Below are 23,800 nucleotides of genomic sequence, written 5' to 3' on the forward strand. Positions count from 1 at the left end.
ACAGGGTTTCACACTCTGGGTTTAACAACTTATTTAGATTATCTGCCTCAGTTCATCTATGTGTATCTATCCATCTATTTGTGTTTACATATATAAATTCTCAGGAAACTGTGGCTTAGAGGATTTGTCATTATCCAACATTACCTGACCAGTAAGTGTTTTAGCTAGAGCTTGAACACGTTAGTTTTCAAATTGTGTTCCAAGGAGTCCCAGGAGGTCTGCAAAGAGGTATGTCAGTGGCTGTTGCTGTGGGGCTGACTACAAGAAGACTAAGCAAGTAGCACTTCAGGCCCTTTAATATCATTTCAATCAGAGCCTTTTTTTAAAAAATCGATTTTGGGCCCGGTGCAATGGCCTAGCAGCTCAAGTTCTCATGTTGCAGTACCCAGGATCCCATATGGGTGCCAGTTCTAATCCCAGCAGTACTGCTTCCCATCCAGCTCCCTTCTTGTGGCCTGGGAAAGCAGTAGAGACAGTCCAATGCCTTGGGTCCCTGCTTCTGTGTGGGAGACCTGGAAGAGCTCCTGGCTCAGTTATTTTTAAAAATCTATTGTATCTGACGTAAACATAAGATTTATTTTATTTTTTTTTTAAAGATTTATTTTTATTATTTTTTCATTGGAAAGGCGGATATACAGAGAGGAGAGACAGAGAGGACGATCTTCTGTCCGATGATTCACTCCCCAAGTGAGGGCAACGGCCGATACTATGCCGATCCGAAGCCAGGAGCCTCTTCCGGGTCTCCCACGCGGGTGCAGGGTCCCAAAGCTTTGGGCCGTCCTCGACTGCTTTCCCGGGCCACAGGCAGGGAGCTGGATGGGAAGCGGGGCTGCCGGGATTAGAACCGGCGCCCATATGGGATCCCGGGCGTGCTAGGCGAGGACTTAACCACTTGCGCCACCGCGCCGGGCCCTGTAATTACTTTTAAAAGATCTTTTAGAAACACTGGGCCATACCAGACTGCCTTTCTGACTATTACAGTGACTGAAAACTGTCAGGGATGGGATATATATGCAATTTAACTGAAAGAGCTGATAGTTAGAGAGAAAAAAGTATCATTCTTAAAAACAAAGGAATGAAGTGCTGATATGAGTAGTGTTTAGTATATAATAGAGAAAAGAGGATGTATCATTTGGGTAATAATTTTGATAGAGAAAAACAGATTGGCCCAGAAAAGATGGGATTCGTATTTGATTGAATTAAGAGTGAATTGTGGCTTAGAGGCTGGAAAGGTGGATAGAGGTAGAGGTAAGAAGTTACATGCCAAGTTTAAAGGATGATGAAACAATTGTCCTGATTTAAAAAAAAAAAACTTGGAAGTTGTGGGGCTGGCACAGTTGCAATGCAAGCTGTCCTTCTGCCTTCATCGCTGGCATCTTATATGGATACCACTTTGGGTCCCAGCTTCTCCACTTCCAGTCCTGCTCCCTGCTAACAGCCTGTGAATGCAGCAGAAGAAGGGCCATGCTCTTAGGCCTCTAAACCCACATAGGAGACCTTGAAGAAGCTCCTGACTCTATATTATCCCAACTCCAGCCATTGCAACCAGTTGAGGGTTTAAGCATTTGATAGCATGCTATTGAATTGACCCAGACAAGCAGGAAAATGCAGGCTAGAAATCAGATGATACTTTTCCGAGCAGAGAAACACTGGGACTAATATAGACAGACATTCAATACATGTTAACTTTATTGACTAGGTTTATATTTAGAATTTCATTTAACTTTTTACTACTATAGTAGAGTCTGAAAATGGGTTCTCTAAAATGAATCTTTTTTTTTAAAGAATGGCTATTTTTTTTAAGATTTATTTTTATTATTTTTTTTTTAATTGGAAAGGAGGATATACAGAGAGGAGAGACAGAGAGGAAGATCTTCCGTCTGATGATTCACTCCCCAAGTGAGCACAACGGTCGATACTATGCCGATCCGAAGCCAGGAGCCTCTTCCGGGTCTCCCACGCGGGTGCAGGGTCCCAAAGCTTTGGGCCGTCCTCGACTGCCTTCCCGGGCCACAAGCGGGGAGCTGGATGGGAAGTGGAGCTGCCAGGATTAGAACCGGCACCCATATGGGATCCCATATGGGCCACTGCGCCGGGCCCTCTAAAATGAATTTTTAAAATGTATTCATAGTGAGGGATTTCTTGGTTTTGGAATCTGTAGTTATTAAAAATGATATTACAATGTTGGGGGTAGGGGTAGGTATTGTAGTGTAACAGATTACACTGCCTGCAATGTCAGCATCACATTTGGGTGTGGTTTGAGCCCCAACCACTTCACTTCTGATCCCATTCTCTACTAATGCACCTGGGGGAGCAGTAGAAGCTGGCCTAACTCCTTGGACCTCTTGCTCCCATTAAGGAAGTGGAAGTGCAGCTAAAGCTGTTGTAGCTATTTGGGGAATCAATCAGCAGTTTGAATTTCTCTCTCTCTCTCTCAAGTAATTAAATCTTCTGTTTAATCTTTTTAATAAATACTTTTTTTAAAAAAAGATTTATTTTCTTTTATTGGAAAGTCAGATTAACAGAAAAGGAAAGACAGAGAGAAAGATCTTCCATCTGCTGGTCCAATCCCCAAGTTGCCACAATGGCTCAAGCTGCGCCAGTCCTACACCAGGAACCAGAAGTGTCTTCCCGGTCTGCCACATGGGTGCTGGATCCCAAGGCTTTGGGCCATCCTTTCTACTTCTTTCCTAAGCCACAGGCAGGGAGCTGAGCTGGATGGGAAGTGGGGTACCTGGGACACATACCGGCACCCATAGCACCAGACTCATTGAATAAATTAATGTTAAAACAAGATACTACAGAGTTGATGCCTATTATTGTAATACAATTACATAACCTTTTATTTATAATTTTAAAAATTTTATATATTTTTAGTGGGCAGGTAGATTTTATTGAAGTGACAGAAAGACCTTCCATCCACTGGTTCATTCCCCAAATGGCTGCAGCAGTTAGAGCCGAACCATTTTGGAGCGAGAAGCCAGGTGCATCTTCCAGATCTCCCTTGTGAGTGTAGGATCCCAAGCGCTTGGATCATCTGCTGCTGCTTTCCCAGGGCATAAGCAGGGAGCAGGATAGGAAGTGGAGCAGCCAGAATGTAAACCTGTATCCATATGGTATGTCAGTGCTTGGAGGTAGAGGATTAGCCAATTGAGCTGTAAGTTCATGGAATGGTATAGGTGTTTGGTGCGGTCCTTATAAAGCCACATTCCATATCACTGTATGTTTGAATCCCTGTTGATCCCAGTTTCCTGCTGGTAAGCATCTGGGAAGTAGCAGAAGATGGCTCTAGTACTTGAGTCCTTTCCACCAATATGGGAGACTTGGATTGAGCCTTGGGCTCTTTGTCTCTGTTTCTCTTCTTTGACCCTTCTCAAATAAATTTAAAAATATTTCTTTTCTGGAAAAATGGCATTTATTCATTGCAGTGGTTAAGGTGCTTTTTGGGCATGTGCATTTCATTCTGGGAAGGCCTGGATTCCAGTCCCAGCTCTAATGTAAATTCAAGTTTCCTACTAACATGAACCATGCGAAACTGTAGGTGATAGTTCAGATATTTGGGTCTCTATCACCCATGTGGGAGACCTGGATTGAATTCCAGTCTTCTACTTATTTGCAGGCATTTGGGGAGTAAACCAGTCTTTTTGCCTTTTGAATTAAAAAATAATAATAATAAATGAGTGTTAAAATTATTTTGAAATTCATGCATACTTTGTTTTGTTTGTTTTTAAATATTTGTTTTTGTTGAAAGCCAGATTTACAGAGAAAAGGAAAGACACAAAGATCTTCCATCTGCTAATTCACTCCCCATATGGCTGTAATGTTCAGAGCTGAGTCAATTCGGAGCCAGAAACTTCTTCCCCGGTCTCCCCACTGGTGCTGGGTTTTAAGGTGTCAGACCATCCTCTGCTGTTTTCTCAGGTGAAAAGCAAGGAGCTGGATGGGAAGTGGAGTAATCTGGACAAGAACTGGCACCCATATGGGATCCTGGTGCTTACACGGCGAGGATTGAGCCATTGTGCTAGCCTCCCCCTGCCCCTGCCCCCTACATACCTTTTTTATGATACGTATAGTGAATATAGTGCAGACCACTTGTGTGGATTTAAACATTGCTTAACACCAAAATAAACTTACTTTTAATCTGTTTTCCACGAATGGAATTCATCTTGAAGTACCCTCATATCTCTTTGCTACATTTCTTAATTCCTGTTCCTGTATTCTGTTCTTACTTTTCCATTTCCCAGTTAGATTTAATAATCATAGACTTAATTTATTAGCAACCAGACTATTTTCCTTGTCGTCATCTTTGCAGTTTGTTAAAGGTAAAAATCTAGATTCTTTCTCTTCTATAATCAGTAGTGGAAAATGCATAGCATTTTCTCCTTACCTTTTTATAGAATTCTAGTGATATTTAATTGGGCTTTCATTTTTTCTTGATAATCCATAAATCATTAAAAATAATATTTGAATTAGACTTTGCAACAGTAAATTGAAGACTGGTTAAATCTCTTCAGTGGATTGCTGCTGCTGTTGCTGATTTCCCCTTTTTGAAAATATTATGGCCCTGTTGTGTGATCACATTTTTAAACAACTGACTTCAGGGTTTCCTGGGTCATGTCTCAAGGTATCTGTGCATCTCTTAAGTTGTTCTGGGTAATGTTCTTCAGCCACTGTGAAGCATCAGTATGGTAGAAGCTTTTCTAAGTAGTGTAGCATAAGTGTCTAGTGATAGTAGTCTTATTGGCTGATTCTTAACTTTCCTTTTAATGTTTTTAATCTCACTTCTTTTAACACATAAATTACTTTGGGGAAAGTACTGTTTCTGGTAATAAACGTATAAATTACACAGATATCCGAGATGAAAATCTTGGTGAAGGCCATGTTTCGTAATATGTGTAAGTAGGTGTTTTGTTCCTCTTAAGTACAGTGTATACAGCCTGAGCTCTGTACCCTTTATTGAGAAAACAAAAGCCAGTAAACCTGGCATAGAAAGTTTTTTACACTTCCCTTTTCCAGCACTGTACTACTACTTAAGACTTTTTAAATGTGGACTGCTTGTTGGTAATTATAGAGGGGGAAAATGGGGGCTTAAGCTAAAGTACTGTAAGTGAGGCTTTAGGTTTACTTTCTCCACCCTGATTTTGTATACAATTTTCTCCCTTTGTCTTTAGTCCTTTATTCAAGTTATAATTCCTCAAAGCATAGTTTACTGAACAGAGATGTTATTGTGTAGTTTTATTAGCCAGCAGATGGTAATAATAAGGTTTTACCTTAGTCATTCTTAACAGAGTAAAATATGTTGCATTAAGATAATTTTATGTGGGGTATAAAATAGCTAATCGACATATTTCAGAAATTTTCTCTGAATTTGCATAGATTGATTTTTGAGGATGAAGGTTGAAAAGGACCCATTTAACTAATGCATGTGACCCAGTAGCATGTGAACCACATGGTGACATAAGAACCCAGTTTTATTGACATACCTCTAAGAAGCAATGCTCATAATTGAAGGTTATATGAGGTTTGGACGTCATTGTTTCCTACTTCTCTTGCTCTTTTATCATAAGTTTAGTAATTTTTTTGTTACTGAAATCCATTCTTGTATTATCTCTGTATTCATGTTTGCTGCTGTAAAATGATTATTCATCTGAATAACAATAGACCACCAGAAAACACAATAAGCTCTAGGGAAATTGTTTTAATTCCGTTAAAAGTATTTGAAGTGATAGAAGCCAAGTAAAAAGAGCATTTGTCCCAGTCCCATGTAACCTGCCCACCACCCTTTTGGGGTGTAGTTGTAGACAAGCCCCACTATCTTCAAGAAAATAGTCTCTACTTCACAGAGGTGATAATTCATGTCAAGGCAAACTGCCTAGCACATGTTAGCTACTGTTTTTGTTTCACAGTTCTTGCTGAAGTTGCCATTATACTGAGTTCATTTCTCTGAAAGCAGTGTGGACCTAAGTGTTTGAAATCATTAAAAAATTTTTTTTTTCAATAAGTTTCTATTTGTATTTGTTTGAAAGAGTGAGAGAGAGGGAGACACAAACACAGAGACAGAGACAGAGACTGACTTTCTAAAATGTATACAACATCCTTGCACAGGAGCAGGCTGATGCCAGGAGCTTGGAACTCCGTCTGGGTCCATATGAATAGCATGGGCCCAAGTAATAACACCATCTTCTGCTGCCTTCCTAGGTGCATTAGCAGGGAACTGGATCAAAAGTGGTGCAGCCAGGAGTTGAATCAGCACTGCTGCACTAATCTGATGCTCCATGACACCCAAGACAGTATTTTGATATGACTTATACTTTATTCTGAATTAATACTTTGAATTTGTGGAAAGATGTTCAGTATTATTTTTATATACAATGCTGGAGAGAGTGAATTTTTTGTTCTAAGACTTATTTACTGCCTAGATACCTGCTTGTTTGCATTTAGCTTCCATATTGTTTAGAATTCATCTTTATTCTTCGCTACTGCCTTCTACAAGAGTGACTAAATCTAAGCCCCTAATTCACTAAGTTACTTGTTTTTAAAAACTTGTTTTAATTGAAAGGCAGATTACAAGAGAAGGGGAGACAAGGGAGAGATCTTCCATCAGTCGTTCACTCCCCCATGGCCACAACAGCTGGAACTGTGTTGATCTGAAGCCCGCAGACCAGGGGCTCCTTTCAGGTTTCTCATATAGATTCATGGGTCCATGCGCTTGAGCCATCCTCCACTGGTTTCTCAGGCCATTTGTAGGGAGCGCTGGGTTGCATGTGGAGCAGCCGGGGGACTCAGATTGACATCTGTATGGGATTTTGGCACCACAGGTGAATGCTTAACTTGCTACCAACAGTGTTGACTTCACTAAGTTACTTTGCAGTTTAGCTTATACCTCTCCTGCTGCTTATACTACCCATTCATTTTGACTCTGGCTTTTTCTCCATAATATGTGTTAAAAATTACTTATTTGGATTTCATATAGGTAATATCATCTCTTATTTTATCCATTTCAATAATTAATTCTGTTTTAGATGGCGTATTGATACCAGTTGTCACTCTATGGATGTCTGTGTGTCTGTATGTCTCTGAAATTCATGTTTTCTTTTTACCTTCTTTGGTTGCTATACGGTAGGTTTGGTTTGGGGGGGCGGTGATAGAAGCCCATGTTTCTTAACCATTTTAGTAATTTTGTCTGTTATGTGGGACAGTAATAGTATGTGTTTCATACATGTATTCTGAAGTTACTCCAGTTGTCCTCAAATGTCTTTCATAGCTCTGTTTTGCATATCAAGATAAACGCAGTGTATGCACAGTGCTTTTGTTTGATATATACATATCTCTTTTTAAACATTTATTTTTAGTTTGAAAGGCAGATGCTTGCAGAGAGAGGAGAGATAGTGGTCTTTGATCCACTGTTTCACTCCCAAACGGCTGCCACGGCCAGACTTGAACCAATCTGAATCTCAGATGCAGGAGCTCCTCTTCTGTGGCTCTCCTGTGGGTACAGGGCCCAAGGACTTGGATGATCTTTTGCTGTTTTCCCAGGCAATATTAGATGAGATGTGAAATAGCTGGGACACAAACCAACACATGTGTGGGATGCTGGTGCCACAAGGTGGAGGATCAGCCTGATGTACCACTGCATCAGCCCTGATGTCTCTTTTAGTAGAGTCAAAATTCATGCTGGATTTGCAAATTTCCTGATGATGATTTTGAAATTGATCTTTTATATAAACTGGAAACTAGTTCTAAGGGCTTGATTATATTTATTATAGATACTTTTTTTGGTGAGACTGTCTTATGGCCTGTCTTCTGGGTGATATGTAACCACAAATTGCCATTTTTCTGAAAGAAAAGAACAAAATAAGGCAAAGTATAAGGATAAAGGAATAATACAATTTGAGTGTTTGTACTGTGTGTATTTGTTTGAACATAGGTTTTATCATCCCTTTGTAGTAAAGGGTCACCCAATTGTTGTGGAAACAGCATTCAGACAGAGAAGAAACAAAAAAATAACCAAGACCCATTATCCTTATGTGATCAAAAGAGCCTTTCTCAGATCACTTACTGTCTGTGCTATAGTCTCATAAAATGAGAGTAACAAATTAGGATATTTTTGAAGTGTCACAGTTTCAACATTATTTGATCCATATACTATATATATATATATAAAACTGTGATAGCCATGTATCATTGCTTTAGCTCCTTTAGAAAACATGTTGGAAATGAGAGAAAGTGGTAGATAATACCAGTCCAGTTCCCCAAGTGGCTGACCAAGAAAAGTATTTTGCTAAAGGCGCTAAGTAATTTTTGTTAGATGCTACTGAGAAGTGAAAAAAGAATCCAGTCTGAACATTGTGTACCGATTCAGGCACTGCTTGATGAAACAACACAGAGGTTACTGGTAAACCAGACACTGTGCAAAGCATATAACGTGTAATCTTTAATGTTATAATAATCTTTACAATAAGATACTTGTTAGCCCATTTCACAGACAAGGATAACTGAGATTCAGAGAGAGAGAGAGAGACAGAGAGAGAGACAGAGAGCAAGAGCGCGAGCTTCCTCAAGGACCTAGACCAGTTAAGAGGATTTTAATCCACTTTAGAATGTAGATTTGGAAAAGCTGGGACACTGTTTGGTACAAGAGCCATTACTCACATGTGACTACATTAAAATTCAGGGCTTCAGATTCAGTCCCTTGGTCACACTAATCACATTCCAACAGTTCAGTAGCCACGTGTGGCTAGTAGTTGCCATAGTGGAAAATACAGACCCAAAGCATTTCCTTCATTGCAGAATAGCAGTACTCTAACCCTGTTGTCTTAAACATTACACAGAAATCGCTTCAGTTTACAAAGTTACCACCGTCATACCTAATTCACCTAAATTTTACTTTTAAACTTTGTTGAAACAGGTCTTTTATCGAATAAGTTGATTCTACGTATTGCTGTTCATATTTTGAGCAGTCTAGTCAAGTTCCTATTGCAGAGAGAAGCCTTGGAAAGCAAAGCTTTGTATTCCTTCAGCTTTCCATTTTTATTTTGGAAGTCAAGAGTATCTAACATGTTGTTGATCGGTGATCCTGGATTAATACAAGTACTTGGATGCCACAATATCTGTTTGCTAATAGGCTAAAGTAGTGTTACTCTGTTATGTAGGCTAACTGAAATGTTAAGTCCTTTAACACTGGGAGCAGCAGGAAATTGAAATAAATAGGTGAATGTCTCTTTAGGTGCTTTGTGTTTGCATAATCAAGCCTTTTATATAAAATTTATTCTTTTGGACCCTTAAGGAATAGAAATTGCAGGACATACTTGATCAATATGGAAAATGAGACCCTTATTTTTGTGATGTGGCTTAAAACATTTCAGTATTTTCTATTTTTAAGAAATTTGAACTGCTAAATAGCTATTGCCATTTCTATTTTGTATGTCTTCAATATCTATTTTTTTAACAACATACCTTTATTGAATTACAGCATGTAACAGTGTTTGTGAATATAATGTGAACTCCAGATTGTGTAGAATCAGATTTTAGTTCAAATCCAGGCTCTTCTTGGAAAACCACTATCATTTAAACTTATAATAAGCATATACTATAGTCCTAAAATATAATAAGCAACTACTCTCTATTGCACAGTGTCATGTATAATAATTGCAGTGGCTTAAAATCAGTTTTTATCAGAGGAGGCTTTTATCTTCCACCAAAATCAATTTGGAAGACCTGCCTTTTCTTTGATTCTTGCTAAGTTCTGAGGCCAGTTTCTGTTGCTTGGGACCCTGACATCCCATATTCGAGTGCTGATTCAAGTCCTGACTGCTGATCCAGCTCCAAGTTAATGTGCCTAGGAAAGCAGCAGGTGGCCTGAGTACCAGGCCGCTGGCACGGATGGAGCTTCTGGTTCCTGGCTTTGACCTGAACCAGACCTGGCTGTTGTAACCATTTGGAAAATGAACCAGTAGATGGGTGATTCTTCTCTCTCTGTCTTATAAACAAGCAGATCTTTTTAAAAAGAGATGGTGTTTTCTGAAGTGTCACTATCAAATTCCAATAATTTGGGAATCTGAGTTTCTATGAAGTGCTCTTTGGCAAAGGTTATGTGCTCTTAACCTAAGACTCTGAAGTGAGCTATCATATGAACTTCAGTCAGCGAGCTCTTTAGTTGTTTATCATATATTACTGCATTTTTTCCCCCTGTAATGTAGTTTGGGTAAAAAACAAGTTTCAGATTGGAAAATTGATGCTTTTAGTTTGGAATACTGAATTCCTTTACTAAGAATCTTTTGACTTACTTTACTAATAAGGATTTTTTGGTGCCTTTTTGAGTGGGTTATGTAGAAGTTAAGTATTCCAGTGACATTTTATTTCCAGATATTATAAAACTTGGATTCAAACTGATGGCAAGCAAAATATTTTTGAAATGTGTCAAGCCCCCCTCTTTACCTCCAGGCAAAGCCTTGATTATTTAAAAATTTTTTATTTTCAAGGTTGAATTTCAGAATTAATTAGTTGGGAATTTTTGTCAGCTTGCCAAATACTTTAAACTTCTAAATAAATTAAGTTAAACTTTTTAATTTGTCATTAATTTTCTTTTATTAATTGAAGTCGTCATTTCAAAAGCCTAAACTGATTTAGATTGTTAGCTAGAATATAGACCATGCTTTCCCCAGCTTGTAAGTTTTTTCACTTAAATATTTAAGGAAAAACAAAATTTAGACAAGGAAAAGTAAAGGTACACATTTGGATGCAATTTAAACCTCATTTTGATGACTGTTGGCCTTAGAGATTATAGATTCTATTCCAGTATTGTTTTCAGTAATAGTGTTTCTATAGCAACTAATAAATGTATACCTTAAGAGAAATAACAAAAACCTCTCAGTTGATTGTGTTGTATATTGAGGTGAATTTTTTCTTTATTAACTTTTATAGCTTGCTCTGCACTTCAAGAAATCATTTTTCCCAAAGAAATAATTTGAGAATGTTCGTATTCTTTCTTGCTCTTTTAATTTCATCTCTATTTTCTGGTGTTGCTGATAAGCTATGGTTCATTTAAAAGAGGAAGATGTAGAGGCAGTTTGTATCACAAGTGTTATAACTTCTTTCTCTTGCATCTTACACAACACTCTGGAGGAAAGAAGTATATTTACTTTGCAGCTAAAGTACAGATATTTTCTATGTCTTAAAACGTCAGTTAATTCGGCACTGGCTTTCTTTTTAAAATAAAGATCAAGGCAAGCATACTTGCCTAAGTCCTTGAAGACTATCAGCATAATCGTTTTCTGAAAAAGTAATGGCATACATTCAGATGGTACATTAATCAGTATCATTGCAGATTTGATAATAATTTAAAACAGGAAATCATAGTGTCTAAAAGGGTGATTAAATATATAATAAAGTACATATAATATAAAAACATGCATGCATTAAAATTAAGATTTGTATTTGATGTAAAATTATATTCCCAGAAAGATATTAAGGGGTGAAAGTTCATCTCAATACTGCATATATTACAACCCTATTTTGATGAAAAAAAATTGTGTAAATAAATGGACAAATATGTAACAGTTGGATATTGGGATTATTTTGTAATTGGGTATTAGTATTCTCCTTTTTTTCCTTGTATTTCTTTGAAAAGAAGGCGTATACTTGTCACTAGAAGCAATATTAACAGTGTTTTGGTTTGATAAAAGATGGGAGGCAATGTTTTAAGAAAAGATCCCAAAACTTTTTAATCACAAGTAACAATGTTATATATACTTTTCTTATAACTTACTGGCATTTTGGTGAACCATGTATCAACAGAAAATTATTGCATGAGCAGAAAGTGAACTTCTCCATAAATTTAATTAGGTGATCATGTTTTACTCAGTAGGATAGATTCAAAATCTGGATTTGGTAGGAGAAGAAAAAGACTTTAGAAATGAGTTTCCTAAAATAAGTAACTTCTAAAGATGAAAACAATAGAATAGTGCATGTCAAGTTTTTAGCTTCTGAGAATTGACTTTGTTTTAATGTTTATATTTTATTTATATCTTATTTTGAAAAGCATATATTATACTAAAGTGAAAAAAAGTCTCTGCTTAGATTTCCACCTTTCTCGGGATCATTCAAGGGATTACCTTTATCTAAGAGAATGGATCTGGGAAATGGAGTGACCATGAATGCAAAAAACAGACATTCTTTGTGATATGATAGAGTAAGCCTTCAAGAGAAGTCAGGAAATTTGGTCTGTAGTTCCAGCTAGTTCTTAGCTATATAATTGGAAAATACCACTTTGCCTCCTTGGTTCTCAGTTTCTACTAGGTCCAAGGTGATAAATTTGGACTTTGAAATTATAGGATGCTCAAATTGCCTTGATAAATCCCCTTGGTATTGCAGGGGTTTTTTTTCTAGTCGAAGTAGAAAATTCATATTTGAGGACATATAAATGCACACATATGTAGGTTATTTGAAAAAAAACCACTTCCTGCTACTGTAAAGAAGTAATGTATGAATTATGTTTATAATTGATAAATGAACAGTACTTTATTTTCATTTATTCCTGTTGTTACATCATTTTGTATGCATGTGAGTACAGACTATTTCATCTATGTTTAACTTACAGGCATCTAGACAAAATTATTATCCAGTGCTATAGCAAGAATCACTGGTACAACTGAAAATTAAGTTCCTAGCATATAATTTTCTTGATCTTTCACTTCAATTCTTTTTCTCTCCCCTTTCTCCCCCCCCTCATTCCTTCCTTCCTTCCTTCCTCCCTCCCTTCCTTCTTTCCTTCCTTCATTAAAAAAAATATTTAAAAGGCAGAGTTACACCAAAAAGAGGGAATGAGAGAGATGTTCCATCTTCTGATTCACCCCAAATGACCACAATGGCCAGGGCTTTAACAGACCAGAGCCAGGAGCCTGGAACTTCTTCCAAGGCCTCCGTCTTATTCTGCTTTCCCCATACATATCAGCAGGGAGCTGGATCCATTCCAAGACTGACGCCTATATGGGGTACTGGCATCACAGATGGCAATTTTACCTACAATGCCATAATGCTGGTCCAGGCTCATTTCTTAAAGAAATGCAATGGTTAAGATGATTACTTACTGCCAAAAAGAAAGGAAAGTAGGATGTATCTATAGAACATTTTCACTTTCCAGTTTGGTATGTTGTGAAACAGTTGACTTTTTTAATGAGATTTGGTATAGCTGCTTGCTGAAAATACTTTTTACCTGGTTTTATTATTCCTTCTGTTTGAGTCATGTTTGTGGATGTGGACATGGAAACAAAACACCTTACAGTAGAATGTAAAAGTGTGGCCTGGCCTGTTTGCCTGGTTGGTACCTCTGGACTTTGAAAATCGATCTCTTGATTATCAGCCTGTTCAATGCAGCTCGGGCCAGAGAGGTCAGCTTTGATGGCTGATTTCTACACTGTTATAGGAGAGAAGTGTTCACTTTTAACTAAATCTGTGGATTTCACCAGTAGATTTCTTGTTTATATAGTCTTTTTGTTTATTGATATGGCAAGACAAAAAGTTGTTTACAAGATATTGAATACCAGAATATTGCAGTTAGCTCAATATTTGCTGTTTTGGGGGAAACTTAAGTTTTCTTGATTTGGATTTTTTATCTTGAGTTCTTTAACAGACATTCGAATTCCTACCATGTTTTAGACCGTGTACTCCAGTGTGTAAAGATACAATTATTTTCAAATGTGGGCTTTGTATATGAATTACTAGATTTAAGTTTTGATTTAATATGCTGTGTGTCTTCCACTGTCATTTCGTTTGTAATTGTATTCTTTCATTAAATTCATACTCATTCGGGGCCAGCATTGTGGTACAGTGGGCTAAGCCACTGGCAATGATACTGATGTCCAATACGAGATCCAGTTTTAGTCCAGTCCTGGATGCTCTGCTTCCAATCCAGTTCCCTGCTGTTATGCCAGGGAAAGGTGTGGAAGATAGCCCAAGTACTTGAGGTTCTGCCATCCATGTAGGAGATTGGAGTTCCAGACTTCTGGCTTCTGCCTGGAAGGACCAGCTCTGGCTGTTGGGGTCATTTGGGGAGTGAACTAACAGATGGAAGATTGATTAATTTCCCCCTTCTTCCTCTCTTCCTATCTCCCTCTGCTCTCCTCTATCCCTCTTTCTTTTCACTTGTTTCTGTAATTTTTTAGTAAGTCAGTATTTTTTTTAAAATTCACATCCAATTTAGAAAATGTGTTAAAAACTATGAAAAATTCTCCTGTAAAGTGACTTAATTTTTTTATATATTAGGATTCTCATGTGTGATTTTTTTTTTAATTTAATTATTTTTATTGGAAAGGCAGAGAAACAGAGAAGGAAATATAGAAAGATCTTCCATCCTCTGATTCACTCCCCAAGTGACCACAATGGCTGGAACTGAGCCAATCCAAAACCAGGAGTCAGGAACTTCCTCTGGGTCTCCCACATGGACGCAGGCTAATGCTTTCAGCCATCCTCCACTGCTTTCCCCGGCCACTGCTTTCCCAGTAGGGAGCTGGATGGGATCCCAGTGCAGGCAAGTCAAGGATTTAGCTGCTAGGGTATTGTGCCAGGTCCTCATGTGTTACTTCTTAACAACTTATAATTATTTAAATTTTTATTAGCCAAAATAATACATCCATGATTCATTTTAAATTCTGTGGGATCAGGCATTGGCAAAGCAAATAAAACATGGCTTTCAACACCTGCATTCCATATTAGAACACCGATTTGTGTCCCATCTTCTTTGCTTTAGATCCAGCTCCCTGCTAATATGCATGATGAAGAGGTAGATTTGATCAACTGCTTAGATCCCTGCCACCCACCCACATTGGTTTGGCCTGGTCCAGCCCTGGCTGTTGGAATCATTTGGGAAGTAAACCAGTAGTATTTCTGCCTCTTCTTCCCTCTCATGTTCTGGTTTTCAAATAAATGAAAATAAATAAATAAATAAATAAATAAATAAATAATCCCCTCACTGTGAGAATTAAAAAAAAATCAATGCCCCTCCCCATTTTATTGTCCTACTCTCACAGTTATACAGAGCAGCAGTTTAGTGTTCTTATTGAGTATAGGCAATTTTTTTTGTTTTGTTTTGTTTTTGTTTTTTTTAAGACTTTTTAAATTTTTTTCCACATTTTATTATTATTGCTATCATTTTACGATACAGTTCCCTTATTCCCTTATCCCCTCCCCAATACCCCCCCCACCTAGTTCCTTTATATCATTATTAACATATAGTCATTCATACTCAATTATATGTCCATCATTGTGGGCATGGACAATGGCAGAGAGTCCAGAATCCTATTGTCAAGATATAATATAAACAGTTTCACTGTAAGTCCATCCTTGTCTGGAAACAGAAATGCATACCACACTGCATCCTCACATCTGAATGTTAGTCTCCATTACATAACCACTGTACATTCCCTTAAATGAAAAGTCATGATACAAAATCAGCAAAAGAAAGAAAAATAGAAATTTACAATGAGTATAGGCAATTTTTAACCTTCAAAATTTTTAACCTTCAAAATTGATGTAAGACAGGATTATTTTAAAAGTACATGATGATAATAAATGGATGAGAAATATGCATTAGTTTAAATTTGACTTATGTGTATTTACTGTAGATGTTATATTTGAGTTTCCTGTAATTGTAATATAAGAACTGTATTTTCTCAGTGAATTGTACAGATGTTCGCATTGATTATGTTCATATTTTCTTAGTGGTTGGTATCCAAAGTGCTTGTGAAAATACAGTTGTTGAATACGTGTGAAACAGGAGTAGCCATGTTTTTAATGGAGTAGCACAGGCATTTAATGTAAGCACTAATTCAATGAGGCTTGTGTTAATATCATCTCAGAACTAAACACCAAACAAAATGTACACAGAAAAGTTTTTTATGAGCTGGAGGAAAAGGCCTTTGAAAGCTAAAAATAGTAATGTAAAAACTTGAATCCTTAAAGCATGCTCTTATAAAAATGAAACATATAAAAGTGGATTATGTTAAATGTTTTATGGCTTCTTTTCTAATTTACCATAAAGAACAAATTAATATAGCAGTCGGTTTCCAGTTTGTCTGTTGCCTATAGCTCTTTGGTTGTATATGATCCAGAACAGAAATAATTCTCTATTCTCTCAACCTCATAATATAGGACACCATACTCGCAGAACTTCTTCAGATACATAAAGAACACATTGTAGGATATCATGAGCATGATTCTCTTTTGGACCACAAAGAAGAAGAAGAATTAACTGAAGAAGAAAGAAAAGCAGCTTGGGCAGAGTATGAAGCTGAGAAGAAGGTAGTTCATGCTTTTTCTTTCTTTCTTTCTGTTTATTATTTGAAAGAACAGTGAGGAAGAAAAGGGCCACATTTTAAGCAGGTATTATATAATGAATTTGCAGAAGCATATTGTCCAAATTATGAGTGTGTGAATTACAGCTACCTTTGGTGGTAAAGTAGGAAACAAGAAGAAAATATTTTATGTGTAGTAGTAACTCCATTCTGCTTTAGCATTTGCTGAATCGGTAGATGAGTTGGAAGTCATTTTGCTTAAATCCCATTGACACCATCATGTATAGTAACAAACAGAAAGATGCTTAGAAGTTTGAGATTGGAGTAAATGTTGCTTTAACAGATGTTCCATGAAGTCTAAATTTTGGCTGAATGTCGAAACACAAAAATACTCTACTATTGGACAATAATGTCAGTCTTGAACAGCAGCTTCATTTAAAATAATTCTGTGTCTGTTTTACACACCAACCCACTTGAGCAAAAGTGTGCCTCAGCATTAGAAACCTTATCCTAATACCTGAATCCTTTTTAAACTCTCATTGTACCAAAGTTCTTTAACATTAATGTGATGGTAGGAGTCTCATCAGAATTCACTGGGTTGCCCCTTTCTGTGGGAATTATCAGAAAAAAAAAAAAGAGTACACCTTTAGGGGTTAAAGCTTTCTGTGTAATAAAATCTTGCTTTCGGATGAAAGGGATGTTTTGTTTGTGTGTGGAAGAGTGTTAATAATTTCCTAGATCTGAGCATGTGGATTCTTTTCTAAACCAGAAGGTGATGTAGAATTTCAAGTTTGCAATCACAATGTGAAAAGTGCATAATTTTTTGTTTTTAGGGCCTGACCATGCGTTTCAACATACCAACTGGGACCAATTTACCCCCTGTCACTTTCAGTGCTCAGACTCCTTATATTCCTTTCAATTTGGCAGCCTTGTCAGCAATGAGTAATCAACAGCTGGAGGTAAGTTGTGAAGTACAAAGTACTTTAACATGAATTAAAGGCAGTTTCAGATGCCTTGTTGTTTGAACGTTCCCTATACAGAAATATCACATTCTCCAAAAGATTACCTCTGAATAGACCAAGAAATTTTTCTCTCAAGTTGTTAACCTTTTTTATTGAAGTAAAATATGGTTTGTTCAGAGAATAGAATTAGTCCTTACATTAAGGTAGTTTGAATTATCTGAACTAAGGAACAACATGGCAGCTGACTGGTAAGGGAAATATTGCTTTCTTCAGTTATAAAACTATTTGAAATATACAAATTGCTTGATTAGTGCTTGAAAGTTAGAGGATTATACACATTAATTTACTTTCCAATGTAACTTTTATGTTAATGAAATATGAAATACATGATTTAAAACTAGAATCAAGTATGGTGTAAGTAGGAAAGAAACTTTTATAGTGACAATTTAGTAAGTTAATGATTCTGATTTCCTTTTTAAAATGTGCTTTTTTCAGATCCATTGAAATTGTTAGATGCTAGAAACTGCATACACTCTGCCTTATGTAATTTATTTATCTTCTAGGATCTCATTAATCAGGGAAGAGAAAAAGTTGTGGAAGCCACAAACAGTGTGACAGCAGTGAGGATTCAGCCTCTTGATGACATAATTTCAGCTATAGTAAGCTAATTGGCAGTTATTTTCTTCTGACCTCCAGTTTATGTCCCCTACCACCACCTTTTACTTTAATTTTTGATGGTTACTTGCTTCATTAGTGTGATTCTTAGAGTTTAATATACAAGCTGTATTCCAGGAATTTTGCATGTGTGTTGGCACAAGAGAAATGGGTAAAAGCTAAGAATTGAGAAGCGAAACATAGAAATGTGTACATTGTTTACATAAATACACTTTAACTACGAGCTGCACAAATTAAATGCAAATAGTAATTCATTCCAGTGGTAGCCAAACCCAGTCGAGCAGCTTGCTTTTACTTCACCGATTTCTTCCAAAAAAAAAAAGGAGGGGGGGTAAAACTTAAAAAAAAAATCCTTAGTGGATTTAGTTATATTCATCAATTGTATACTAACACTGAATAAATAAAAATTTTTGTTTTTTAGTGGAAGGAAAACATGAATCTCTCAGAGGCCCAAGTACAGGCATTAGCATTAAGTAGACAAGCCAGCCAGGAGCTTGATGTTAAACGAAGAGAGGCAATCTACAATGACGTTCTGACCAAACAACAGATGGTAAGAATTCCCATCTCTGGGTTATATTTAATTTTCTTGAATGAATAATAATAGATTTGTGTGCTATCTTTGTCAGTAACCATACCTCCAAGAGTTTCTGGAAAAACTTCTGTCAAAAATTTAGTATTGCCTAGTAAAGGTAATCTTTATTACAAAGGTGCAGCTTCACCACTGAGACTCCTTGAAGTTTATTTAGGATCTGTTCCATATAGTTTTATCTTTTTATATAATTTGAATATATAGATAGGAATTTTTGCCCGGCCTTTTTCCATCTTTGTCATTTTTAAGCAACTTAGAAAGAAGTGTAGTTTTAATGTATTTAATTGGAGAACAATAATTGAAGCTGTTGGGAGTCAGTGTGATGATGCAGAGAATTCAACTGCCTCATGAAATGTCTATCTCATATCAAAGTTTTGATTGGTGTCTCAGATTCGCCACTTTAAATTCCACTTCTTGGCTGGTGCGCATCCTGGGGAGCAGTAGATAGCTCAAGTACCTGGGTCATGCCATCCACATGAGAGAGATACCCCTGATGGACTTCCTGGTTTTGGCCTGACCCATTCCTGGAGAGTAAAGCAGCAGATTTAAGCTCGCTCTCTCTGTCTCTGTCTCTCTAACACACCTGCTCGCTCTGATATATGTCAGTTTTAAAAAAGAAACCATTTTTTAAGCTGGAGCTGTGGATGATACATATCACAGGTTTCTATTAAGTTTTAATTATTTAAAAGATTAACATATGAGGCTAGCCTTGACATAGCATGTAAAGCTGTCACCTGTGGTGCCAGCATTCCATGTGAATGCCAGCTTAAGTCCTGGCTGCCTCATTCTGATTCAGCTCCCTGCTAATGTGCCTGGGAAAAGCAGTGGAAGATAACCCAAGTGCTTGGGCCCCTGCACCATGTGGGAGACACGGAAGTTCCTGATTCCTTGCTTTCATTCTGGCTCTGCCCTGGCCATTGTTATTTGAGGAGTGAACCAGCAAATGGCAGCTCACTGTGTCCCTCCACCCTAGCCCACAGTCTGTAGCCCTACCTTTCAAATAAATTTTCAAATTTAGAAAAAGATAGCATATTCCAGGATTCTAATTTTTAAAAGTTATTTAAATCTGCCTTTCCAATAATAAATAAAAAGGGAAAAGGAGAGACAGAAAGAAAAATCTCTGTCCACTATTCCACTCCCTAAGTGGCACCAACAGCCAGAGCTGAGCTGATCCAAAGCCAGAAGCCATGAGCCAAGAGCCTTTTCTAGGCCTCCCAAGCAGTGCAGGGTCCCAAGGGCTTGGACTATCCTCAGTCGCTTTCCCAGGGCACAAACAGGGAGTTGGATGGGAAGTGGAGCAGCTGGAACATGAACCAGTGCTCATGTGGGATCCCGGTGTGTGTAAGGCAAGAAATTAACCAATGAGTCATCATGCCAGGCCCATTCCCGGATTCTTGACCATCTTTCTCAGTGGATTTGTTTCCTAGCCATGTGCCTTGCACTGGGAAATTGTCACCAGGGTGTCAATTTGTGTGGCATGATTTTTACTAAGAAAGCACTCGGAAATTATGTGGTTTTAAATTAGGAAATTTGAGACATTTCAGGTAGAAATTATTGGTGCTACAATTGCTTTTCCCCTGATGTTTGTCACTAAAATGTTATTTGTCCATCGTCATGTGACATGTACAAAAGAATGACAAAGGAGATTTGATTAAAAAGTGCTGTAACTAATACTTTAGACTAATCACAGCGCAGGACAGGTCACTATGACAACTATCCTGAATGCTGCTTGCAGTACAATATTCAAGTAATTAAGAGAATTCAGCCCTAAATGGGTTACTAACTGGTTTCTACAGTAATGGTCTTGTGAATGCCATCAAATTAGTAGTGGTGATAACAATAATGTGTTTTCCTTTTGGTATGGTACCCCCTTAACAAATTGATTTTAATTCAAAACTTGATACTTGCCTCTTTGAGGCAGGTTGTGCACTTGTGACAGCTCTCTTTTCTTTCTATAGTTAATCAGCTGTGTTCAGCGAATACTTATGAGCCGAAGGCTCCAGCAGCAGTACAATCAGCAACAGCAGCAACAAATGACTTATCAGCAAGCAACACTGAGTCACCTCATGATGCCAAAGCCTCCAAATTTAATCATGAATCCTTCAAACTACCAGCAGATTGATATGAGAGGAATGTATCAGTCAGTGGCTGCTGGTATGCAGCCACCACCATTACAACGTGCACCACCCCCAATGAGAAGCAAAAACCCAGGACCTTCTTCCCAAGGGAAATCAATGTGATTTTGCACTAGAAGCTTAAAGGATTGTTAAAACCATAGAAAGATCTTTTATTTTTTTAGGAATCAATGACTTAACAGAACTCAACTGTATAAATAGTTTGGTCCCCTTAAATGCCAATCTTCCATATTAGTTTTAAATTTTTTTAAATAGGGCATACCATTTCTCTCTGACATTTGTCAGTGATGTTGCCTAGAATCTTCTTACATACAATAAGTACAGAAGATATTTCAAATTGTTTTCAGTGAAAACAAGTCCTTCCATAACAGTAACAGCTCCACAGATTTCCTCTCTAAATTTTTATGCCTGCTTTTAGCAACCATGAAATTGTCATAAAATTAGTGAATTTAGGAAAGAACAAAGATTTATATATTCGTTCTTTACATATAAAAACACACAGCTGAGTTCTTAGAGTTGATTCCTCAAGTTACTAAATACTTTTGTACTTACTCCATTTCTTGATTAAAGTGATTGAAATGGTCTTTTAATGTTCTTTTAACTGAAGTCTGAAACTGGGCTCCTGCTGTATCATCTCTGTGGTTGAAAGTCAGAAACTAAGGGTTATCTTTGACACAGAATGTGTGCAATATTCTTAAATACTACTGCTCTAAAGTTGGAGGAGTCTTGCAGTTATCTTAGCATTGTATAAACAGCCTTAAGTACAGCCTAAGAAGAGAATTCCTTTTTCTTCTTTAGTCTTTCTGCCATTTTTTATTTTCAGTTGTATGTGCTGAAATAATTACTGGTAAAATTTCAGGGTTGTGGATTATCTTCCACACATAAATTTTCTCTCTCCTGGCACTAATATAAAGCACATCTCTTAACTGCATGGTGCCAGTGCTAGTGCTTCATCCTGTTGCTGGCAGTGGGATGTGGGCTAAGAAAAATCAAGTTCTAGCATTTTAAGAGGTTAACACTAAAGTGTGGTTGTTAGGTTCACACCCTGTTTCATAAACAACATCAAAATGGCAGAAGCATTGCTGACTTTAAGTTCACATGAGGAATGTTCTTTAACAATTCCCAGTACTGTCAGGATTGTGAAATAATTCCTCTTAAAGATAAGGATCACTGGCTTCTATGCTCTTCTTTTCCTTCATCATTTTCTTTTCCTCCGGTTTAACTTGAATTTTGTTAAACCGTTTCATAGTTTTTTTTTTTTTTCCAGTTTAGCTCTTTGAGGCAATTTTCTGATCAGAATTCTCTAATCTCCTTTCATGAGATTTTACTATAAAATCATTAGATATTCTTTTGTCTTCATACAGATCTATAAATTTTTATAGGCCCATAATTCTATTCATGTATAATTTGGTTGCTTGAGTTTCTTAAAGCAAAGAATTGTGTTTTTTTTACTATGAGAGTCAACTCAACATGGCGAAACCATTTTTAAAATGGTGATTAACAGGTAGTGGAAAAAAAACAGCTAAAGAATTCCAGAAAAAAAGGCTGGGTGGAGGATTTGCTCTAGGTATCACTGGATTAGAGTGAGTTTAACATTAGCTAAAGCTGTTTTGAGCTGTTTGGATGATAAAGAGATTTCCATTTTTATCTTGGAAGAACTAGCAGTAAAACATCCAAGAGCACTGGGTTTGTGATATAGAATTTATAAGGTTTAGTGGATATACCCCACACCCCCCGCTTTCCCATGGTAAGATATCATTGACAAATTCCATATATTTGGATATTATGCCAACCACATAATCAGATTTCTTTATGGGGGGAAATACTGATGTGTGTTTATGTTAGAAGAAATGAAAGAAGACAAGATTTATGAGATAAATATTTGAAGGCAGAATGCTCTGGCCAACTGTTATCAGTTGGTATTTCTACAAGTCCAGAATACTTTGAACCTGATTTACTAGACTTGGGAATTCTCAACATCGTCTAAGTATTTACTCAAAGATATAGATATGAAAATTTTAGGCAACTGTCTAATCCTTTTTCACCATGGATGAAAACTATGATGTAAAGAATAATATTTAAGAGGATTAATGGGAAGTCAAGAGTTTGAAGTAAAATTTGGACCACTTTGCATACACTCTTCTCACTTGACATTTTAGCTTACATAATATGTACTTTGAGTATAACATCAAGTTTTAATAAATATTTAAAGACAAAGTCACGTCAGTAAGATACTAAAAGGCTCATTTTTATATTTGTTTTAGATGTTTTAAATAGTTGCAATGGCTTAAAAAATGACGATTTAAAATGTTGCTTGTTCTACAGTTTTGCCTGCTAAATTCTCCATATTTTGTAACCTGTTTTATTTCTTTGGGTGTAAAGCGTTTTTGCTTAGTATTGTGATATTGTATATGTTTTGTCCCGGTTGTATAGTAATGTTTCAGTCCATCATCCAGCTTTGGCTGCTGAAATCATACAGCTGTGAAGACCTTGCCTTTGTTTCTGTTAGACTGCTTTTCAGTTCTGTATTGAGTATCTTAAGTACTGTAGAAAAGATGTCACTTCTTCCTTTAAGGCTGTTTTGTAATATATATAAGGACTGGAATTGTGTTTTTAAAGAAAAGCATTCAAGTATGACAATATACTATCTGTGTTTTCACCATTCAAAGTGCTGTTTAGTAGTTGAAACTTAAAACTATTTAATGTCATTTAATAAAGTGACCAAAATGTGTTGTGCTCTTTATTGTATTTTCACAGCTTTGAAACTCTGTGCACATGTTGTTTCATAGAAAGTGTATAGCTTTTGATGTCCTATTTAATGGTGATTCTTTTGCACATTTGGTTGTTTAGTATTGGGAAGTCAAGGATTCGGGGGTTTTAATATGTTATATACTAAATTCTGTAAAAGGAGATCTCTAAGCTCAAAAAGAATTTACATTCCAGGAAGCCTATGTGTGTTTGTGTTAGTTTTGGTTGTCTGTGTAATCCAGCACCCTTTCTTGCTTCCCAACAGCTGTATCGCTTGTTTAAGTCAAGCAAGGCTAAATACCCACAAGGTATATATGCTGCATACCATCCAGAACTCATAGTAGGTACATGGAAACCTCATTTACCTAGCCTCCAGAGAGGCTGAGTGTTGTGTAGTCTTCC

General features: G+C 36.9%; 1 protein-coding gene across 8 annotated transcripts in view; it reads left to right on the top strand.

The window, feature by feature from the left end:
• ATRX (ATRX chromatin remodeler) overlaps positions 1 to 23,379 on the top strand; it is a 188,983-nt gene extending 165,604 nt beyond the window's left edge. For all 8 annotated transcript variants that reach the window (XM_040999433.1, XM_040999434.1, XM_040999436.1 and 5 more), the window contains 5 exons: positions 16,147 to 16,296; positions 17,123 to 17,248; positions 17,815 to 17,910; positions 18,348 to 18,476; positions 20,474 to 23,379. In XM_040999433.1, the coding sequence (XP_040855367.1) occupies positions 16,147 to 16,296; positions 17,123 to 17,248; positions 17,815 to 17,910; positions 18,348 to 18,476; positions 20,474 to 20,755 (783 nt within the window). In that variant the 3' untranslated portion in view covers positions 20,756 to 23,379. The remainder of the gene's footprint in view (positions 1 to 16,146; positions 16,297 to 17,122; positions 17,249 to 17,814; positions 17,911 to 18,347; positions 18,477 to 20,473) is intronic.
• The last annotated feature ends 421 nt before the right edge of the window (positions 23,380 to 23,800 follow it).

This window comes from Ochotona curzoniae, unplaced genomic scaffold, assembly GCF_017591425.1.
Source record: "Ochotona curzoniae isolate NIBS_2020 unplaced genomic scaffold, NIBS_Ocur_1.0 scaffold_1852, whole genome shotgun sequence".
Taxonomy (NCBI): domain Eukaryota; kingdom Metazoa; phylum Chordata; class Mammalia; order Lagomorpha; family Ochotonidae; genus Ochotona; species Ochotona curzoniae.